Source organism: Pongo abelii, chromosome 10 (assembly GCF_028885655.2).
Source record: "Pongo abelii isolate AG06213 chromosome 10, NHGRI_mPonAbe1-v2.0_pri, whole genome shotgun sequence".
Taxonomy (NCBI): domain Eukaryota; kingdom Metazoa; phylum Chordata; class Mammalia; order Primates; family Hominidae; genus Pongo; species Pongo abelii.
Window position 1 is genome coordinate 28,291,315 of NC_071995.2, and position 21,961 is coordinate 28,313,275.

General features: G+C 40.0%; 1 protein-coding gene across 4 annotated transcripts in view; it reads right to left on the reverse strand.

Annotated features, from left to right (window-relative positions):
• Positions 1-20,874, reverse strand: part of TM7SF3 (transmembrane 7 superfamily member 3) — a 40,420-nt gene extending 19,546 nt beyond the window's left edge. For 2 of the 4 annotated variants that reach the window (XM_063711719.1, XM_054527013.2), the window contains exons 1-5: positions 20,472-20,797; positions 9,676-9,830; positions 5,958-6,108; positions 3,183-3,303; positions 1,682-1,853 (exon numbers count right to left, since the gene is read on the reverse strand). In XM_063711719.1, the coding sequence (XP_063567789.1) occupies positions 1,682-1,853; positions 3,183-3,303; positions 5,958-6,108; positions 9,676-9,830; positions 20,472-20,562 (690 nt within the window). In that variant the 5' untranslated portion in view covers positions 20,563-20,797. Of the gene's footprint in view, positions 1-1,681; positions 1,854-3,182; positions 3,304-5,957; positions 6,109-9,675; positions 9,831-20,471 lie in introns of all 4 variants that reach the window. The other 2 variants (XM_002823048.6, XM_063711718.1) reach the window with 2 other exon arrangements.
• Between the last annotated feature and the right edge of the window lie 1,087 nt (positions 20,875-21,961).

A 21,961-nucleotide genomic window follows, 5' to 3' on the forward strand; every position in this document is an offset into this window, starting at 1 on the left:
CCACCTGGAATAGGTGGAGACTATAAGGTCACTCCATGTTAAAGTGGTTCTCCTTTTACAATGAGAATTAATCTAAGGATGCTACTTAGACACCCTAGAAATATCCTGTTCCCTAAAAACCTTTCACCTGCTGATCCTTGCTGGAATTATTTCATTGAGGGTCACAAAATGGTGATCATGTGATTCTATTATTTGTTCTACAAATATTAGCTGGCACTCTTCTGCAAAGAGCTTTCTCTCACCAACTGGGGAAGAATTAGTTCCTCCTTTAAAAAGGCAAGCTAAATTTCTTTATCAATTTTTAGAGTAATTTGGTGTAAGAGTTTCCTCCAGTGGTGGCAACTGAGGAAGGTTTCATTTGTATCTATTCAAGGCTGACAACCACAATCTTTTTCTTGATTCTTGAATTGCCCCAAATTTGGCAGTGCAAGCCCCTTCAAACAGGCTCCTGAATCTCTTTGACATACCCTCATTAGTCTTTGAGGGTTTCCCCACATGCTGGCACAAAATATTCTTTTAACTAAAAGTTAAAAAGTAACCTACAAAAAGCCTATTATACAAGTTCTTATATTCTTCATAAAAATAAAAATAGTATTAAAATGTCATATCTAATAAAGCAACTAATAAACTTTACTAACAGAGCTTCTTATTTTGTGAATAAGCACAATGACGCCGTCTAGAAAAACTCCACCCATCAACCATTGGACTGAAGGATGACCTCATATATTATATTGCTGTTAGGCACTTTTCAAGACATAAAGATAAAATCCTGCCCTCCACAAAAATGATCTATTGCAGTGAGTCTCAAAATTTAATATGCATAAAAATCACCTGAGGGCTGGAGTGCAACGGCACGATCTGGGCTCATTGCAACCTCCACCTCCTGGGTTCAAACGATTCTCCTGCCTCAGCCTCCCGAGTAGGTGGTATTACAGGCATCTACCAACATGCCTGGCTAATTTTTGTATTTTTAGTAGAGACAGCGTTTCACCATGTTGGACAGGCTGGTCTCAAACTCCTGACCTCAGGTGATCCACCCACCTCGGCCCCCCAAAGTGCTGGGATTAAAGGCGTGAGCCACTGCACCCAGCCAGAATCACCTGAGGGATATAAAATGCAAATTCTGATTCAGTAGTTCCAGGGTGGAGTTTAAGAATTACAATTCTCACAAACTCCCCAGTGATGCCAATGCCACTGGTCCATGGTCCACACCTGGGGAGCAAGGGTTACATGGATTCAAAAGCTCAGAGAAGAATTCGGCTGCAAGTTAGACTTTGAGTTTGGGTTCAAAGATGAATGCCAATGTGTATATCCTTAAGCAGTTTCTCATTATTTTTTTCTCAAAACAATGTAATCTTCATACTTGCCAAAAATGTTTACCCAGTAGTTGTGGGAGTACACAGAAAATTACCACCTCCTTCCATTCACATTTCAGATTACCAAGTCACAGATGTGGCTGCAACTAAAACTTAACATAATTTACATGCATCTCCTCAAAGGCCAACATCATTTTGAGATATCACCAGCAAAGACTCCCAAGATGATAACAAAAGAGAATAAAGTCAGTGTCCCCGAAAAAGGAGAAAAGAGTAAAGAAATAAGATCCTGGTAGCTTCTCCCCTTCTCAACTCTGACAAAGGTGTCACAATCCAGTCACACAAATCATGGGACTCAGATTTACCTTGAGAGCACTGGCCTTCACCTGGGGCACGCTGACCATCCTCTGCAGATGCTTCAGCAACATCTCCTCAGTGAGGTCATTCTCAGGCAGAAAATACTGATAGACATCATACTGCAACCTCCACCTGGAGTCCTGGTCTGTCCCAGCGTCACATGATGGGGGATCTACACCTCTAAAGTCAACCAACAAAACGAAACATCAATCTCTTGAGGTGCAAGTCCCATCTATAAAAAGGAACCAAGAGTCCTAATTTCAAACACTTGCAACAATAATTACAGTTTAACAGTTCACCTTTTGCAGTGGCAACAATTGGTATTCTGAAGAAAAGTATTGCACTGTTATGGACTGAATGTTTGCGTCTCCCCAAAATTAATATGCTGAGATCCTCACTCCCAATGTGATGATATTAGGAGGTAGGACCTTTGGAAGGTAATTAGGTCATGAAGGTGAAGCCTTAATGACTAGAATTACTGCCCTCATAAAGGAGATCCCAGAGAGCCTTCTAGCCTTCTTTCTGTCATGTGTGGACACAATGACAACCCAGCAGTCTGTAACCTGGACGAGAACCTTCACCAGAACTCGACTGTGCTGGCATCCTGATCGTGGACTTCTACCCTCTAGAACCATGAGAAAGAAGTTTATAAGCCACCCAGTCTGCGCTACTTTGTTACAGCACCACAAACTAAGACAAACACCAACAGGCAAGGGTGATTACATAACTGGATTCTGATTATCAGTCAGGCCTAGAGTAATACTACAGCTCTGGGGAGACAAAAAATTTTTTTTTTGAAAAAAGCTGGGTGCAGTGGCTTATGCCTGTAATCCCAGCACTTTGGGAGGCTGAAGCAGGAGGATTGCTTGAGCTAAGAGGTTCAAGACCAGCCAGGGCAACACAGAAAGACCTCATCTTTGATTTAAAAAAAAAAAAAAGAAGAATATAGCAGATTTGTCATTTGTTACCAAGTCAGGTAATCTCCATAACCCCTAGGGAAACTTTCTGTAAAATAACAGCAATTGCCCTTCTTTATAAAATCATTAGGATTAAATGGCAAAGAACACAACAACACTTAGCACCATGGACAATGCACAGGAAGCATTCAAGTGTTCTCAAATGTTAGCTATCATTACTATTAAAGCAGAAACTGAGGCACAGCTTTAATTAAAACAATGAATCTTTATAAAAATAAAAGGATGTTTCAGGGCTACTGAGTGCTATCTATATTTAAAATGCTTTATAAAAACCAGGATGTATTTTCAAGCTCATAATAGACTCACATCTGGCTCTTCAAATAAAAAGAGTTCACAAGAATGAAGTGGGAAAATATTAACTGTAAATGACAGTCCCAATATTAATAATGAAGTTTAAATTACATCAATTCCCCCCAAAAATTAACTCAATTTTACTACAGAGAATTAGGGACTTGAGAGAGCTGGTCAAATCTACACAACTGTCGTCATGTATATTCTAAAAGCATTTCTCAGACATGGGAGACAGACATACCTCGCATAGCCTAGGTTTGCTGGGGCAAACTTGATAGTCGTTTCAAAGAAATTATACTCCAAGTAAATGTTGGGATCAATATCTAAATCAAACTCCAAATTACAGCCTCCAGGGATAGGATCTGGATAAGAAATAGGGAAGTTACTAAACAAACAATTCTTACATATCCAAATCATACTCAGAAAAACAGAACTGTATCTACTCTTACAAAAACTTCCCAAATAGAAGTTAAATATAAATGTAGAGCTTCTAGTCTTATACTATTTCATAAACTGAGGTTAAAGAGGGTAGAGTTAACTGAGGTTCAGGGCCCTAGAGCAGGGCAGAGCAAACATTTTCTGTAAAACACCTGATAGTATTTTAGGCTTTGTCAGTCTGATGGTCTCTGCAGTAACTACCCACCCCAGTCCTTGTGGCAAAAAAGCAGCCACAGGCAATATGTACAGGAAGAGGCATAGCTGTGTTTCAGTAAAACTTCATGTACAAAAACAGGCAGCAAGCTGGATCTGGCTCATGGTCTGTAGTTTGCAAACCTCTCCTCTAGAGTTAAAAAGATCGGCTATTGGTTGACTACTTCTGGCCAGGTTTGGAATGCAGATACACAGTGTGTATATACGTTTCAATATCATGTTGGAATCTTCCTCCAAATTCTATGCTCTTCTTTCATACACTTTTTCTGCACTTATGGATCTTTACCACACCACAAATAGTATGTATGCCAGCTGAAGCTCCTCTGTTCATAATTTTTCTGTGTACACTGTCCTTGATGCAAGCCTTAATTAAGTCTATGGTTTCTTATCAGGTAATTAGCCTTTTGTTAGAGCTAACATTTCCTATCTTCTACTCCAGTAATCTTCTGGATTCTACCTCCTTTCCTAACTAGTGCTCCCTCTCCTTCCCTTTACCCCCAAGCTTTAAGAGTAGTCTAAATTTATTCACCTTACCTTCACTCCTCCATCCCTGTTGTGCCACTAAAGTGACTCTCATAAAGGGCCACCGCTGACTCCTACTTGCTCTAGCATATGGACACCTTCAGTCAGTTCTCTTGACCTCTCCATAGACTGTAACTTACCACTTCTTTTTTTTTTTTTTTTTTTTTGAGACAGAGTCTTGCTCTACCACCCAAGCTGGAGTGAAGTGGCGCAATCTCAGCTCACTGCAACCTCTGCCCGCTGGGTTCAAGCAATTCTCCTGCCGCAGCCTCCTGAGTACCTGGGATTATAGACACCTGCCACCACACCTGGCTAATTTTTGTATTTTTAGTAGAGATAGGGTTTCACCATGTTGGCCAGACTAGTCTCAAACTCCTGATTATATAAATTATACTTGCAACCTGCTTCGGCCTCCCAAAGTGCTGGGATTACACTGTGCCCGGCCTGCTCCCATCTAAAGGCAGAACCTCCAGGCTTTCTTCCTACCTTCTTGAGTACTCCACAGTCTTGCGCTTATTCCTCAGCAGTTATTATCCACCAGAAACAGTGCCTGACACATAGTAGGCACTATGAAAGTATCTGCTATGATTTTTTGCCCTAAATATACAAGTACATGCCTGCGTAATCTCACTCACTGCCATAGCTTTTATTAACAGCTATTTACTTGGGAATCTAATCTCACCCCTCCACTCCAGGCCCTTATTTAAATTACCTACTGTGCATTTCCATCCAAATGTCCTACAAGCATCTCAGATTGTGTCCCAAACTGAAGTCATCATCTACTCCATCCCACCTCCCAAAACATCCAGCACCACCATAACCCTGTTCCTACACCTATTTTGTATCACTATTTCCCTGCTGCCCAAATAGGAAACCTATGCTTCCCTCTTATAATCCATAATCACCAGTCACTGTGTTGTATCAATTCCACCTTCTGGATATCTCAAATCCTGCTCCTCTTCTCCATCCTGCCTCTCATGGCCTCTGTTCAGATCCTCATTTCTCATTTTGTGCTGAGTCCTGACTCTGCTGTGCCCTCTCCAATCCATCCCCACACTGCTTCTAGAGTTGGCTTTCTAAGAGATGAAATGGACCACACCATTCCTCTGCTTAAAAACTCTATGCCTCCTTAGAACCTACCTCGAAATAAATACAAACCTCAAATTGTATGCAAGGCCCTCCACACTCCAGCTGCAGCCATACTCACAACGTGCCATTCTCCAAATCATTTTTCTTCATGATGTCGAGCTTACTGCTTCTGCTTAGAATAACTAAACTGTTAAGGACTATGTCTTGCCTTGACTATTACTGCTTCTCCAAGGGCTCCCTAAATGTTTTTTGAATGAATAAACATGTTCTCCTAGTCACTACCTGAGCTTTCAGTCATCGTGCTAATTCTCTTACTATAAAATATTTCTGACTATAGGCCGGGTGCAGTGGCTCATGCCTGCAATCCCAGCACTTTGGGAGGCTGAGGCGGGTGAATCACAAGGTCAGGAGTTCGAGACCAGCCTGGCCAACATGGTGAAACACCGTCTCTACTAAAAATACAAAAAATTAGCTGGGCGTGGTGGCGGGTGCCTGTAATCCCAGCTACTCGGGAGGCTGAGGCAGGAGAATCGCTTGAACCCGGGAGGCGGAGGTTGCAGTGAGCCGAGATCAAGCCACTACACTCTAGCCTGGGCGACAGTGTGAGACTCCATCTCGAAAAAAAAAAAAAAAAATTCTGATTATATAAATTATACTTGCAACAAACAATCTTAATAGGATAATTTTCCTTAACATTTCATGAACACATTCTTTATTCCAAAGAGTAAGAGGGAGGAGAAGACAGAAGGGTTACCTCTTTCTGAGTAGGAGAGTAGGATAGCCATATTCTGGACAGGCTGTATGCCTGAAGTCCCCAAGTACCAAGTGCATGTACTCTGCTCCGGTCTAAGGATGAAAACCAGTCCACTGGCAGTGCCTGTTTCCGAGGCATTGGAAAGGAGAGTCTGCAGTCCAGAAGAAACGTTGTCATGAATAGGAAGTCGAGCGAAACATATAAATTACCGAGCTGATCTAGTGCACATGTCCTATTCCAAATCTTCCCAAAACAAATAGAAAAAAAAACCTTCCTTAAATAATCAGGGAATTCTTTTCATCTCTATGTTCACATGCCCACACATATACATGGAAAAAGCATTCTGGAAAAATATATGATTGTCTTAGTTAAGGCTGCTATAACAAAGTACCACAGGTAAGGTGGCTATAAACAGAAATTTATTTTCACAATTCTAGAGTCTGGTGGTTCAAGATAGGGGTGCCAACACAGTTGGGTTCTGATGAGAGCCCTCTTATAGGCTGAAGACTCCCAACTTCTTGTTGTATCCTCACATGACACAGAAAGGGCAAGAAACATATCTGGGGTCCCTTTTATAAGGCCACTAATCCCATTCATGAGGGCTCTAAATGGGGTCCCATGACCTAATCACTTCCCGAAGACTCCACTTCCTAATACAACACACTGGGGATGAGGATTTCAACTGTGAATTTTGTGAAGACACAAACATTGTCTGTAAAAATAATCTTTGATCAGGAATAGCAGATGCACAGTGAAATTCCCAAGTGTTTCAATTAACTTGAATTAAGATTTACTATGTCAAATAATGTTTTGTTAAGCTTAGTTTCTAAGACCCCTAGGACAAAAACATGAGACCTGGCCCCAAGGAGTTCAGTTTTCGAAGTATCTTTTAAATTGTGTTATAACTGACAAACTATAAACTGTACATAAAGTATAATTTTTTCTTTTTTTTTTTTTGAGATGGAGTCTTGCTCTGTCACCCAGGCTAGAGTGCAGTGGCGTGATCTCAGCTCACTGCAAGCTCCGCCTCCTGGGTTCCTGCCATTCTCCTGCCTCAGCCTCTCAAGTAGCTGGGAGTACAGGCGCCTGCCACCACACCTGGCTAATTTTTTGTACTTTTAGTAGAGACGAGGTTTCACCGTGTTAGCCAGGATGGTCTTGATCTTCTGACCTCGTGATCCGCCAGCATTGGCCTCCCAAAGTGCTGGGATTACAGGCATGAGCCACCGCGCCCGGCCCATAAAGTTACTTTTAAGTGTTGATATACAGACACCTGTGAAACCGTTACCATAATCAAAATAGCAAATGTATGCATCACCCCAAGTTTCCTTGTGTCCCTTCCTAATCCTTCCTCACACACTTCCTCTCTACCATCCCCCACTCCCATCTGCTTGGAAAGCTTTTTGAATAATAAAATGCTAAGCTAAGAGGTAACAGACTCAAGAGGTTCTATCAAAGCTAAGGAAATGGGAAGGAAAAGGTAGCAGAGCAGTTTCAATTTGATAAGCATAAGAAAGAATGACTCAAATATTAATTGATAAATGATTGAGTCAACAGTTTCAAAGAGCCAACTGCCATCACGACTCAAAAAAACCAAAAGTGCCACACTTTATTAGGAAGGGCACAGGAAACAGAAGCACTTCTCTTTACACAGACCACTCACTTCCTGAGCCATGTGCAGTTCTGGCCATCATCTTCTAAGTAATATAACAGTGGGAACTAAAGGCAGTCCAAGAAATAAAATGATAATTAAGGACAACTAAGACCCTTTCTGCATAGAAATCAAGGCCCAAGATGCTGCCAGCCAGGTCTGTTTTATCACTGGTGATGCTGGCATCTCTTTATCCAAGCTCTGCTTCCTCAGATGTAGAAATAGGCATCACTACTACTTTGTTGAGCTTTAATGAGAATTAACCATATGGAAACCAAACACAGTGGTTCCTAACTGGGTGCATGAGACTCTGAGTTTCTGAAGGTCCCCATGAAATTTCATATTTATATTTGAGTCCATAGACTTGAGCAGTCTATGGCTCCAGGAGCTTAAGAACCACTGGCCTAGGACATAGTAGGCGTTCAACAAATATAAATCCTTATTTCCCCCATCCTCTCTCTTTTCCTTCAAATGTTGTCTTGCTGTAATATCATTAGGAAGAAACATACTGTTTGTCAATTAAAAATTGTTTTAATAGATCTAGTTAAAAAAGAGAAGAAGAAAGAACTCATCTATGTGCCATTTTACTAAGTCTCCTATGTAAGAGTCTGAATAGGAAGCTGTCTTTTGAATTCAGTGCCATAAAAAACTTGGCCTCCCCTGAGGAACTGGCATGCTCCTTCCTTTCTAAGGAAGTTATGAAATTTAACATGCTTTACCTTCTGCTTTAGCTGCAAAGAATTTGGGCAAATTCGACCTATGTGTGACATTGGTATCTCTTGTAATTAATACTATTTATTCCTTTCCTTTTTTCCTAAGCTGAATTCTTCCATTTCTAGTCTATTAGCTAACCCCACACACACACACCCCACAACACACACGCACACACGTGCACAACCACATGCGCACAATTTCCAAACCTCTATGGTAGGGGAAAGAAGTCAGGAATAAAAATACACAAAATAGTAAGAAAGACAGTGTGACCAACGCCTCTAATATTCTATACGGGCTGGGGCGCAGTGGCTCATGCCTGCAATCCCAGCACTTTGGGATGCCCAGACAGGAGGATCACTTGAGGCCAGGAGTTCAAGACCGGCCTGGGCAATGTAGCAAAACCTCATCTCTACAAAAAAAAAAAATATTAAAAATTAGCCAAGTGTGGTGACATGTGCCTGTAGTTCCAGGATCACTTAAGACCAGGAATTTGAGCCATGATCACACAACCACATTCTGGCCTGGGTGATGGAGTGAGATCCTATCTCTAAAAAACTAAAAATAAAAATTTTTAAAAATTACATATGAATTAGATTAAGACAGATTTGTTTACCAAATTCCAGAATATTATAATACAGGCTTAGGACAAAGAAAAAGAAGAATAACTTCATACAAGATGAAATGCATGTATTGGTCTACGGCATCATAGAGACTAAATGTAGATAGACTGTAAAAGATTACATAAATGGCAGACTCTTCATAGCGTAAGCTAACCCAGAGAATTTTAAAAACTTTCTAAGGCTGAGGTTGAGGTTAAGGGGTTTAGTGATGACATCTATAATAGAGTCCTTAATACTGATGGAGGCATAACACAGGGCTGGATGAACTGAGTACTATAATTTTTTTGTTGTTTGCATGACAGAGTCCAAAGAATAAAGTTGATATTATAGGATTCTTGGTAAAGTTCAATACTGTAGCTAAACAACAATGAAAACCCATTAAACATATATTCTCAGGTAAAAATTATTAAGGCCCCACTAAAGTAAGAAAATGAAAAGGTGGGAATTCACGAAGAAAACTTGCCTGCATAGTGGTGACATTTGTCACAGGGTGCCCTTCCCCCCAGCTCAGCTCTCCATTACCCCTTTTTAGGTCAGAGACTGCCACACTCAAGAAAGGCCTGAGATACTCTCATTCACTGACTTGAAAACATCCTATCTTGATTTTTTAAAATTTAAGACATAAGATCATAAACATAAAAGAGATAGAGATATCAAATTCTAATGCTCATACTAAATACCGGACCCCCAAAATATAGAAATGATTTTTACTAAAATAATTCTTTGCACTTACCGGAGAAAAGGAAACAGTTGTATTCTGATACTGTGAGTGTATTTGGAAAATAAGAAAAGTCACATTGCTTGAAATATCATGCAAAATAGCTTCCTCTGGAAAGGGCCTATTGAGCTCGAAGTATCTAAATTTCCCCACAGAAAATTCAATAAGACCTACAACGAGATAAACTTTTCATTACAACACTTGTACTCTCATATCAATTTGCAGAAATCATATTCATAAATGAATGTGGAATTTAATCCTCAGGAAAACTCTTTGAGGTAAATATGGTTATTGCTCCTATTTCACTGCTAAAGACAATGCGGCTTAAAAAGTGACACAGCCCATCCAGGGTCATCCAGCCAGTGAATGGTAGAGCTCAGAACTAAAATGCAAGAGGTATTTCAAAAGGTATGCTGAAGACGGGCTCCTGGAGCCCAGAGAAACTTCCCCTCTGGTAGCAGCAATAACAATGATCTTTGGAACAGAGTACCTGAATTTAAAGATGACAATCCTGTGGGGCTACTAACAATCATGAATGTGTTGGTGTTAAAGAACCATAACCGTCTAGTAAATTCTGAAGTCAGCATAGCCTGAAGAGACACAGGTGGCTGCAATTTAATACCGATGTTTACCAGCTGTGTGATTCTAGGCAAGTTCCTTAAATCCCCTTAAGCCTCAATTTCCTCATCTGTCTAATGGAGACTGCAAAGGAAGGTGAAATCAATACTGACAAAAATGTCCATTGAGTGCCCACACCAGGCACTGCACATACAATTCTGAACCACAGGCATTCTGGAAAAGAGAGCTTTTGTTTGCTTAAGGATCAAACTGAGTCCATAAAAAAGATAGGTTATAAGAACAGTTTTTCAACACCTCCTCCAGGCCTGTCCCATCTGTCTACTTGCCTCCATGGTCTGCGTCTCACTGACTCTGTTCCCACTTCTCTGTGGTGTGTTTCTGCCAGCTGCACACCAGCTCTGTCTTTTTTCAATCTAACTCTCAAATAATCCTTTAATTAGGTTGCTTTTACTCCTGTGCAGTCCTGGATTCCTACCTCACCCGCCATCCTATAGTCAGTATCTGTCTGCATGAACAGCAGAAGAGATCCCAAGTTTCACATAAGCAGTCTTGGGGGTTCAATTCTAAACAAACAAACAAAAGATTTAGATTAAATACAGATGAAAAGGAGTTGATGAAAAAAGATTATAATTCACCTGAGTCCCATAGTGGAACTGTCATGTTTTATTTTAGAAGGAAATTAGAGTCAGTGGGCAGTAAAACATTTCAGATACTAAATAACTTAGTAACACATTCTTATATGCCATGTTCCAAGAAGGTCAATTTTCAACACTTTTTTTTTAATACGAAAGCTCCACTAGATGATTTAAAACCAAACAGAACCAAAAAAATCAAGAATGAGTAGCCTGTGGAAGAACAGCCAAAAAGAAGACACAAATAGTGCTAAGACTAGAATAATGTTATCCTCTATATATTTTCCCTAAGCTCTGTGATGCTATATTACATTCATAACTTAATGTTTTTTTAAAAAAAAATGATAGAAGGTTACAATTTCATTTCTAAAACTCTAGAGAAAATTTTAATAGTTTTAACAATGACAAATGAAGATAGTATATTTCCTATTTATGGAACCAGAAAGACATTTTACATTTTAAATGGACCAAACTCCAGCTGGAACAGAGGTTAAAATATTAAGGAATGGCCAATAGAATCTGGGTAGGGAAGTCTGGAAAAAGTTTGTGTGCATGTGTTTTTTCTTTTTAAAAAGAAATGAGAAAAACATGTTTATATTTTCCAGGCCTTCCCATTATCACAATTATTTTATTAGAAAAGCAAATTATACATAAAACTATATGGATTTCAGTAAATTACACTAAAAATATTTCATTTATTGCCCTTCAAGTTTGGTCCCATCCATCATGCATCCTCCAAGTCTTAAAAATTCCCACGCGTTTTGGCAGTATCAGTCTGCTTTCCTAGAAATTAATCAGATTTCTATCCTTTCACTGTTCACAGCACTCAACTCACTTACCATCCTGCCTTTTCTAGTCTACAACTTCAGTTTTTCCTTTTTGTTCTCATTTTCCCTATTTGGCAATATTTATAAGCTACTCATGGACTAGGCACTCTAGTTGTTGGGCACCATGATCAAAACTGATACAAACAAATTCATAAAGGTTATCCAAGGCTTCTGTAATTATCACTTAAATTTGCCCTTTGATATATTTTAGAAAATGTTCTAATAATCCTCATGTCTATCTCCCATGACAAGGGCCTTCCATCAGAACAGTATACAGAAACTTTAAAAGCCCTGGAAGAGACTGAAGCCATCAACTAGAGAAGCCTTCATGGTAAACTTTTCTTAACCTTCCCTTAACCTATCACGCAGGATGAGGATGAATCACAACTCAAAAATACTTGGAGAAACAAAACTTTGGAAAGACAGTACGGAAACACAGAACCATGGAAACTAAAATATATTGTTAAACAACTGATGACTTGACAAAATAAGTAGGGGGGTATTAAAAGCAGGTATCTCTTGGAGTATATTTTAACTGATTTTCTTTTTTTTTTTTTTGAGACGGAGTCTCACTCTTGACACCTAGGTGGAATGCAGTGGCACAATTTTAGCTTACTGAAATCTCCACCTCCAGGTTCAAGCAATTCTCCTGCCTCAACCTCCTGAGTACCTGGGATTACAGGCATGTGCCACCACGCCTGGCTAATTTTTGTATTTTTAGTAGAGACGGGGTTTCACTATGTTGGCCAGGCTAGTCTCGAACTCCTGACCTCAAGCGATCCGCCCATCTCAGCCTCACAAAGTGCTGGGATTACAAGCATGAGCTACCCTGCCCGGCTGATTTTTCTTTTTTTCACACTTGTCCTTCTTTTTCTTTTTCTTTTTTTTTTGAGACAGAGTCTTGCTGCGTCGCCAGGCTGGAGTGCAGTGGCGCAATCTTAGCTCACTGAAATCTCCACCTGGGATTACAGGTATGTGCCACCACGCCCGGCTAATTTTTTGTATTTTTAGTAGGAACTGGGTTTCACTATGTTGGCCAGGCTGGTCTCAATCTCTTGACCTCGTGAGCCGCCCACCTGGGCCTCCCAAAGTGTTGGGATTACAAGCATGAGCCACCACGCCAGGCCAACTCTACATTTTAAATGTTTATAAAATAGGAACACACACTAGGAAAAAAAAAGGGACAAAATGGGACATTCTCTCAACATTCTGCCACTGTTTTGCTTTCCCTTAAAATGGTAATATTTTTCTAGAAAATATATAATCCTTATAAAAGGTGCTAAATAAACAGAAAGTCAACTCCTCCAGCAAGTACACTGTACAGAAATCATCACTGCTAACAGTTGGGATATATCTTTTAGGGCTTAGGCAGATATAAGCATGCATATTTCCACGTAGATGGAAAAAGATATAAATATGTTTGATATTGCCCATTTAACAGGTCTTATATATCTTTCCATAGCAACACAGATAATTCTAGCTTTACCACTTTAAAAGCTACAGAGTATTCCATTCTGGGTATGTACCATAATTATTCACCCAATCTCCTATTAATGAACATCTAGGCTGTTACCATTACAGCATGAATAATAAATTAGTAAGAAATAAAATAGTTCTGATTTTGTGGAAGACTATTCCAGAAAGCATGTGTGTCAGGCAATAAATCTATTTGAGAGAGTTTTTGCTGTGACAGTGTAACAGATGATCTTTGATCTTAAATGATTAAACTGTACCTAAAAAGTCTTGTTCTAGTCTAAGATATCCAGAAATAAAAACAAACAGACCATGTGAGAATACATAATGATTAGGATCAAAAATTAATCTGCAGTATTTGCTTCTGAATTCTTCTTCAAGAAACATACCTGAATTTCAGGAATAATTATAACTTTCATCTGTTACTTCCTGGATTTCCCAAAAGCTACAGGAAAATGATGCCTCATCATCTTCCTTTCCTCAAATGCCTATAATGCGAACCAGGCAGAAGCCAGATAATAAAAGGGAGGGACACTGTATACATTATTTAAAACCTGGTCACTTGACAAAATAGGTAGGGGTATTAAGAGGAAGTATCTCTGGGGGTGTATTTTAAGTGATTTTTTTTCTTTTCATTACACATTTCTTTATTTTTTAAATTTTCTATAGTGACCATAAGGTGTCCTTTTCATAAGAAATTACAATACCGTGATTATACACCCTGGCTATAAATTACAATCATCTGGAGGGGATTTAAAAAAAAAACAGAACACTGCTGCCTGGGACCCTCTCCAGATGAGTTAAATCAAAATCCCTGGGGCTAAGGTCCAGGTATCAATTAAAAAACAAATATTCATTAAATACTATGCAGAAAAATACACAAATTTTACACACCCATGAATTAACCAGCACCTAAACAGCATTCTAGCATCTTAGTGGTCCCCCTGTGGCCCCTCCCAATCACATCTTCTTTCCTCCCCAGAGGGAAATAGGGTCCTAAGTTCAAACACTAGGAATTTAGTTGGGGGAATTCAATTGAATAGAATTTACAGCACAATTTTTGTGGGTTTGGCTTCTTTAAAATCAGCATTATGTTTGTGCAATTCATTCCAGCTGCTATAAGTAGCCATAACTCATTATCATTATTGTATACTTCATGAAATAACATGCCACAATGTATGTATCTGTTCTACTGGTAATAAACATCTGTATTTCTCGTTTAGAGTTATAAATAACTCTAAACATTTTCTGTGCATGTCTTTTGGTACATGCGTATACACATTTTTGTTGGGTGGAACCTATGAGTAGAATTATCAGGTAACAGGGTATTCTCATCTTCAGTAGATACTGCCAGTCTTCCAACAATGTTTTGCCAATGTATACCGCATCAACTTACTGTAGGAAAGTGTTCCAATTGCCCAAAAGTCTCACCAACACCTGGTATCATTCATTTATCTGCTGGGTATATAGTGGTATCTGATTGTGATTTTAATTTGCACTTCCCTAATTACTCATGGGTGTTAACAAACCTTTGCTTTGCTTATTGGCTATTTGGATGTCCTCTTTGTGAAAGAGTCTGTTCGAGTCTTTTACACATATTAAAAATGGAACTGTCTGTCCTTCTTCAATTTTAGGAGTTTTTAATACATCATAGATATGAGTATTGTGACAGATATGTTGCAAATATATTCTCCCACTCTTGTTGCTTGTCTTTGCACTCTGTTACCTTTAGATTAACAGTTTTCATTTTAGCAGCCAATTTCTCAGGTTTTTCCTTTATGATTAGTCCTTTTTGTGTCATTTTAAAGAAATCTTTGTCAACATATACCAAGATCATGAAGATACATTCCCAAGTTAACTTCTAGAAGTTTATCTTTCACATTTAGAGCTAAAAATCAATCTGATGCTGATTTTTATACATGGTGTAAGATAGAGGTCACAGTTCATTGTTTCATATGTTTATCTACTTGACAGCAACCTTCACTAAAAATACCACCCTGTAGTACCGCATGTTCTCTCACTTATAAATGGGAGCTATATAATGTGTACACACGGGCCTACACTGTAGACTGATAGACACTGAAGACTGAGGAAGGTGGGAGGGGGCCAAAGATAAGAAATTACTTAATGAGTACAATTTACATAATTCCAGTGATGGATACACTAAAAGCCCTGACTTCACCACTGCACAATATATCCTGTAACTACACTTGTGCTCCGTAAGTTTATACAAATAAAATAATTTTAAAATACCATCATCTCCCTACCCTACTGCTTTGCAGTCCCACCTTTCACATAAGTCAAGTGAACATATGTGTTTGTTTCTGGAGTCTCAATTGTATTCTACTGGCTTATTTATCTAGCTATAGACACCAATCCTAACACAAATATTACAACTCTCTTAACTCCTGCTCCAAATTTGTTCTTCCTCCTCAAATTTCTCTTGACTATTTCTGATCCTTTACATTTCCATATAAGTTTTAGAAATCAGCCTGTCAATATCCACACACACAAAAAAAAACCTGCTGGGATTTTGATTGGGATGGCCCTGAATATACACATTAATTTAGGGAGAAATGATACCTTTAAAATATCTTTATCTTTAGAATTTCGTAATCTATGAATTTCCAATATTCCTCTATTTCTTTAGTTTCTCAATTTATCTAAAAATGTTGAGATGTATTATGTTATTTTCTCTGTAGAGGTCTTTACATATCCCATGATAATCATCCCAGAATACGTAATGTTTCTTGAGGCTATTTTAAATGTACTTTTTCTTAATTTCATTTTTTAACATTTTGTAGAGATGAGGTCTTGCTATGTTGATCAGACTGGTCTTGAACTCTTGGCTCCAAGAGATCCTCCCCCACTCAGTCTTCCAAAGTGCTGGGATTACAGACTGAACCACAGCACCTGGCCCTGCTTTTTCTTTTAAATGTCTATTTCTAGCTGTCTCTTCACCAATATACCTTTTATAAAAAGTTCTCCATGTAATTCTAATGTTTAGCCAGGTTTGAAAACTCCTAACATAGTGTTTGACAAACAAGCAAAGGATAAATATGTACTTTTTCCCCCATCTTAGTTATCTTTAACCTAACATCTGTGTGAAAATACTTTGGCAGTGTAACCTTGGCAATCCAACATCCATTGTGCAATTTTTTTCAGAAGATTGCTTTAACTAAACCAGTTGTGGTTTGATTCCTGGCTGTGCAGGATTTTGTCATTTTTAATGGTCCAACGTCTAACACAGTATAGTCACCTAACTGGCATACAGTAAATGTTTGTTAAATGATGGCTGAACTATGTGACCTCAGGCAAGTAATGTATTTCCTCTGGGCTTCAGTTCCCTCAAAGTAAAATTGAGGTAACTGTGCTGCCATCAGTTGGCTGCTGAAAGTATCAAACAAACGGGAAACAACTTTTAAACTGCCCAAGGCTACACAATAAAGCATCATTTATTAACTTCCATTAGCTTTCCTGTGTTTCACAGGTTCATCTCCTTACTGAAAGAAAAGAAAGAAAGAAAGAGAATCAGGCACTCAGAGCAGCCCTACGAATAAACTAGTGGGAAGAAAGGGACTAACATGTACAGGGCATTCACAGAAATTCCAGGCACATCATAAGCATTACATTGAGAAAGAGACTTCCACAGAGTGACAACAAAAGATACTGAAAGTCAAGACAACTTAAACAGCTCAGTCTGGTAGAAACTCATTTAATTCCTGCTCATAAAAACAGATTTAGCAAAAGAAGACACATATCCAAAAAATATCCTGAAGAAGCTAACAGGAATTTAACTTCACCTCTAAGGCATATGGAAAAGGATTTATTAGAAGCATTTTATGAGGCATAATTAGATCTTATGACTTGGAGAGTAGGAGGAAAAAAGACAGCACATCAAAAGATATTACAAAGCAAACAGCTAACATCAAGTTGGGGCACTTACATTAGCTTTCCTCTAAAAAGAATGGCTTTTTTTGCCATCTGACCTATAGAAGGGACTTGAAACAATTTCTCACACCCATCTTCCATTCTTACCCAGAATCACTTTTTCTTTCCAATAATTCCACTCTAAAAAGAGCTGCCCAATCCTAATCCTTTCCTTTTTCTTTCCGAATCAGATCCTAATCTGGCAACCATAAAAATTTCCAACTCCTTTTTACTATTTTACTAAAATTTACTTCTACTGTTTGTGTTTCAACACAACAACCAAATTCTAAGAGAAATCCATCATAGCCTAGTCTTCATAATTCTCTTCACATTAAAAACAAAAATGGTTCAGCTACTTGAATTGGTCAGCAGTCAACTGCCCCTCCCAACTTCTCATTGTTATCTTCTTACAAATGTTCAATAGCCCTAAAGGTTGAAAGGAAACACAAAAATGAACATATTAGCTTCACACACTTTTTAGAGAAAGACAGCACTTGCAACTAACCACAAACGGCCTGCTACCTTGGTAAAGCATCATCAATAGCACAAAGACTGAAAGGCCCAAATGATGCTGTGCTCAAGTCCAATTACTATGAAATTCCACAGGAGTTACTGGATATGAATCTAAACAAATGAAAGATGTTAAAGGCAGCAGTGAACTGGGACTCCAAGAGAAGGGAAAACTGCTTAAAAGTATGATCCATCTCATGTGCCTACTGGTCACAGAAAGCACCCTCCTCAGACATTCTAGGAACTCCGTCTGCCACATTCCAAGATTTATTTAGCATTCAGGCCACTACAGAAGTCATGCAAGTTAGCTCATCCTGCCAAAGATGGGTAAATCCTCCTAAATTACAGCAGATGCTCAATTTCTTCAGTTTGTATGGTTATCAGAATCATCATCATCAAACATCAATCCAGCCATTTTCTAGGAGGATTATGCAAATCCTGAACTACGTCCTTCTACCTTTCTATACTGATTTTTAGCTGACAGATGTGGAGAATATCAGCTTTTATTATCACTCAGCAGTTAAGTCCCCACATTGTCCCTCTTCTGCACAGAATGACAATACCAATGCAAGGCAAAAAGAATAACATTGAGGAATATCAGTGCTATAATCATAGCAAAGAGGCAAAAAGCAGTGTCTGAAAAAATTAATTTCTCAACCTATTCATATTTTTTAACTTTTGTATAAAAATGTCTAGGTATTAAATACTAACACCAACTAGAAAGAAAAAGTTCTGAATGCCTGCTCTCCTGACTCAGGGGCTGGCCTCGATCAACTAAAAACTCTAATATCTCAAATTCTTCACCTGTTAAAATGGAGATAGCATCTCTTCTACCTCCATCATAAGGTTATTTTGAAGAATGAGGATTCACAGAAGGATTAAGTACAAAGCACCATGCCATGTAAGATATTCTTATTGGAAGACAGCTTTACTGAAGTGGAAGGACTATGAAATTTGCAGGGAGACTCACCTGGGTTCAAGTTCTATCTGTAACCCTAGCAGCTGTTCATTTGTTCCTCTGACAAGGGAGGAAGATCATTACATTGTAGAGTGGTGGGGATTAAATAACACTGCACATGGAAAGCACCTGGCACACACTATACACAGTGAATGTTAGTGCCCTATTATAAGCAAGGTTTTTCTGCAAAAAAAAAAATTGCCCTTTTCAGCTTTGGCCTCAGTCCTATACAAAGATCCTAGAATTCAGTTTTCACAAGGGCTTTTCAAAGATAAGTGCATAGCGACACAATCACATTATTCAGAAAATACTATGTTTCAGAACTGCAACTAGTCTATTAAACTCAAAACTCAAAACTCAAAACAGAATGTGCTTAATTTCATGGAAAAGCACATGATGATCTGCCTGGCACAACTAGTGCCTTTTACATTTTATATTAACAAACCATGAGCTGTTGCCCAAACCCATTCACCAAGCACAAGACCTACAATCTAACATCCCATTCTGAGTTCTCACTGAGATGAACAAGAGTTACCTGAAATTGGCCGAGCGCGGTGGCTCACGCCTGTAATCCCAGCACTCTGGGAGGCCAAGGCGGGCCGATCACGAGGTCAGGAGTTCGAGACCAGCCTGAAGAACATGGTAAAACCCCGCCTGTACTAAAAATAGAAAAACTAGCTGGGTGTGGTGGCGGGCGCCTGTAATCCCAGCTACTCTGGAGGCTGAGGCAGGAGAACTGCTTGAACCCGGGTGGCGGAGGTTGCAGTCAGCCAAGATCATGCCACTGCACTCCAGCCTAGACGACAGAGCGAGACTCTGTCAAAAAAAAAAAAAAAAGTCACCTGAAATCATCAAAAATGGTGTACTCATAGGGAGCCAAGCCCAGGCATGTTTCTTCTTGGCTCCCACAGGTGAATTTGAAGTGGCAATAGAACTTCGTTGATTCTTGTTTTTCTCATTTTAGTTTTACTCTCTACTAAATTGTTATTTTTTAAAGTTCATTTATGGATGACAAGTTATTTCCTGTTGGTAGCTGCAATGATTGGGAATTTTGTGATCTCTGTAAACGAATTAATATCTCATAGAGATCTACTTCCTGTTAGATATGAGACAACAGAGAACACAGTTTTTGTCCATTTGTCTTTTTTAAGGTCAAATCGATTAGAAATTTCTTGTCCTCAAGTAAGGAGAACAACTCTGATACCTGGACTGGCAAGCTTTTGTGTTTCTGTGTTTATTTTTCATTTGTGGCTGAACTTGTAGAATTGAGGGTATACACACTCTATCTGTATGTCTATGTATCTGTAATTCAGAAAGTCCTTTATTTCTCATTGTGAGTATGGAATGTTTTCCTGTCTCTAGATGGTATTAATAAATTAGATGGTAAAGGCTCTTTAAAAATATATAAATAAAGCCCCATTCTGGGTTCATTTTTCTCTCAAACTCTGTAGAACATAACCAATTTGAAAAGCCTCTAGATTTGGGGGTGTAAAAACTCCATGCAGCTTGAGAGCCATCAGTCATTAAGCCGCTAGTTCCACACCAAGTCTTGCTGTCCAGAAGCTCAGTCCACAGGAGAGCAAAGAGGCGCTTTAGTAAGTTAAATTAAAGCCACAAACATGGCTGCTCCCTAAGGGAGATAATACTGTGTTAAAAAAAAGAATTATTTATCTCTTCCCATTTCCTCCGCTAAATGAGGAGGTTAATAGTAAGGCCTCCTTAGCCATGCGTGTTTCCACTGTAGGAAACACCATTCGTGCCGGTTCTGGACTCACCACCCAGCGTGTACCAACGCCCCCAGCACCATCTCCCTGCTAGGCTGACAGACCCCGGGCGGATTTTGACCTTGCAAGAAATGCGAAAGCAACTTTGGGTTGCAGAAGCCAGGCGCCCCGACCTTACCCTCGCTGGAGTTCCCGAAGACCTCGGCTGCACCAGCCACCCGGTGTTCGGATGCCAGCACCGCTACGACCAGCAGCTGCAGGAACCCCATTGCTGCCTGAGACGGTCTGGGCCCACGCCAGGGCTGGGGAGGGATGCGGGTGTGCGCGCCGGGGCCCCGCAGCCTCGCCCACGCTATCCCGGGGCGCCCGCAATGGGCTCCATAGCCCGCCAGGTGCAGACGCCTCGCACCTGCCAGCTCCGCAGCCGCCGGCGCTCGCCCCGCCGAACTCCTAGCCCCAGCGAGAGGTTTCCTCTTCCGGCACCTGACCCCCAGCGCGCGTTCCCGCGCCTCCTCTCGGGCTCTAGCTGCGTCACCGCGGCAGGTCTCTGGGAGCGGGCGGCGCTGGGGCGTTTCCAGGCAGCGCGCGCCTCCTGCCGGCGCGCGGGGAACACGCAGCCTGCGGCGCTCCCGGGAGCCTCCAGAAGTCCTGGCTTGAGGCCCGGACTTTTATCTCACCAAGTAGGCAAACCACTGTGAAAGTACAAGATAACTTTCTGTTGCGGACTAACGTCGCCAGCCTCCTGTTTCCGTGTTTAACGGCCCTTTACAACAGCAAAAAAGAGGAATCGGTTGCGAAAAACACAATTGAAGGTTATTTCCCCCGGTAGCACTTGTCTTCCCTGCTGAGGCTTATGTTAGTATAAAAACGCCAGGAGAATGCTGTTTGTGTAGTGGTTCCCGCACTAGTCATAAGCACTACATTTAAAAATAGTTTCGTTTTCTCTAAGCGAAATATCCTCGAAGACACGGCCTTGGTCTGAACTTCGTCTCAAGTCTCATACCTGAGTGCTGTTTAAGGGACAGTAGTCCATGTGACAGATGTCTCATCGATGATGTGGAATTAGACGCATAGACTTAACGTTATTTGGGGAGGATTGTCTTGCTTTCCTTCCCTGGTTTTAATTTTTTTTCACTTATATATTTTGATGAGTAACTTATAGCTTGGAAATTACATGTTCAGTTAATCCACTACTAAGCTAACAATATATAGCTGTGACCATAATGTGAGGAAGAGTTAAAGACAAAATTATTCAATGATACTTGTTAAAGCACCGAACGAAGACTATTGAGGACTGTCTCAATTGGCATAGGGACCACTGCAACTGGGTCTTGCAGTGGGGAAGTGGGACTGGGCTCAACTCCGAATACAGCATGGGCAAGAGGGAATTTATAGCCAACCAGCAGTATGGAGTTCAGTGAATGGAAAATTACTAAGAGGAAACATCAGAGGTAAGGGGCATTTGGTGAAACTGACCTAACAGGACTTCTGAAGACAGAACATCACCTGGGGGATGGTGCAGGGTGATGAAACTGATTAGATATGGAGGAAAGGGGGTTCTTCGCTAAAACTGGATTTTTACAAAGAAGTGCACAGATGGACCTAGCAGAAGATTCAGAAGCCGTACTGAAGTTTGGCCAAGCAAATAATCTTTGTCATAGGCACAAT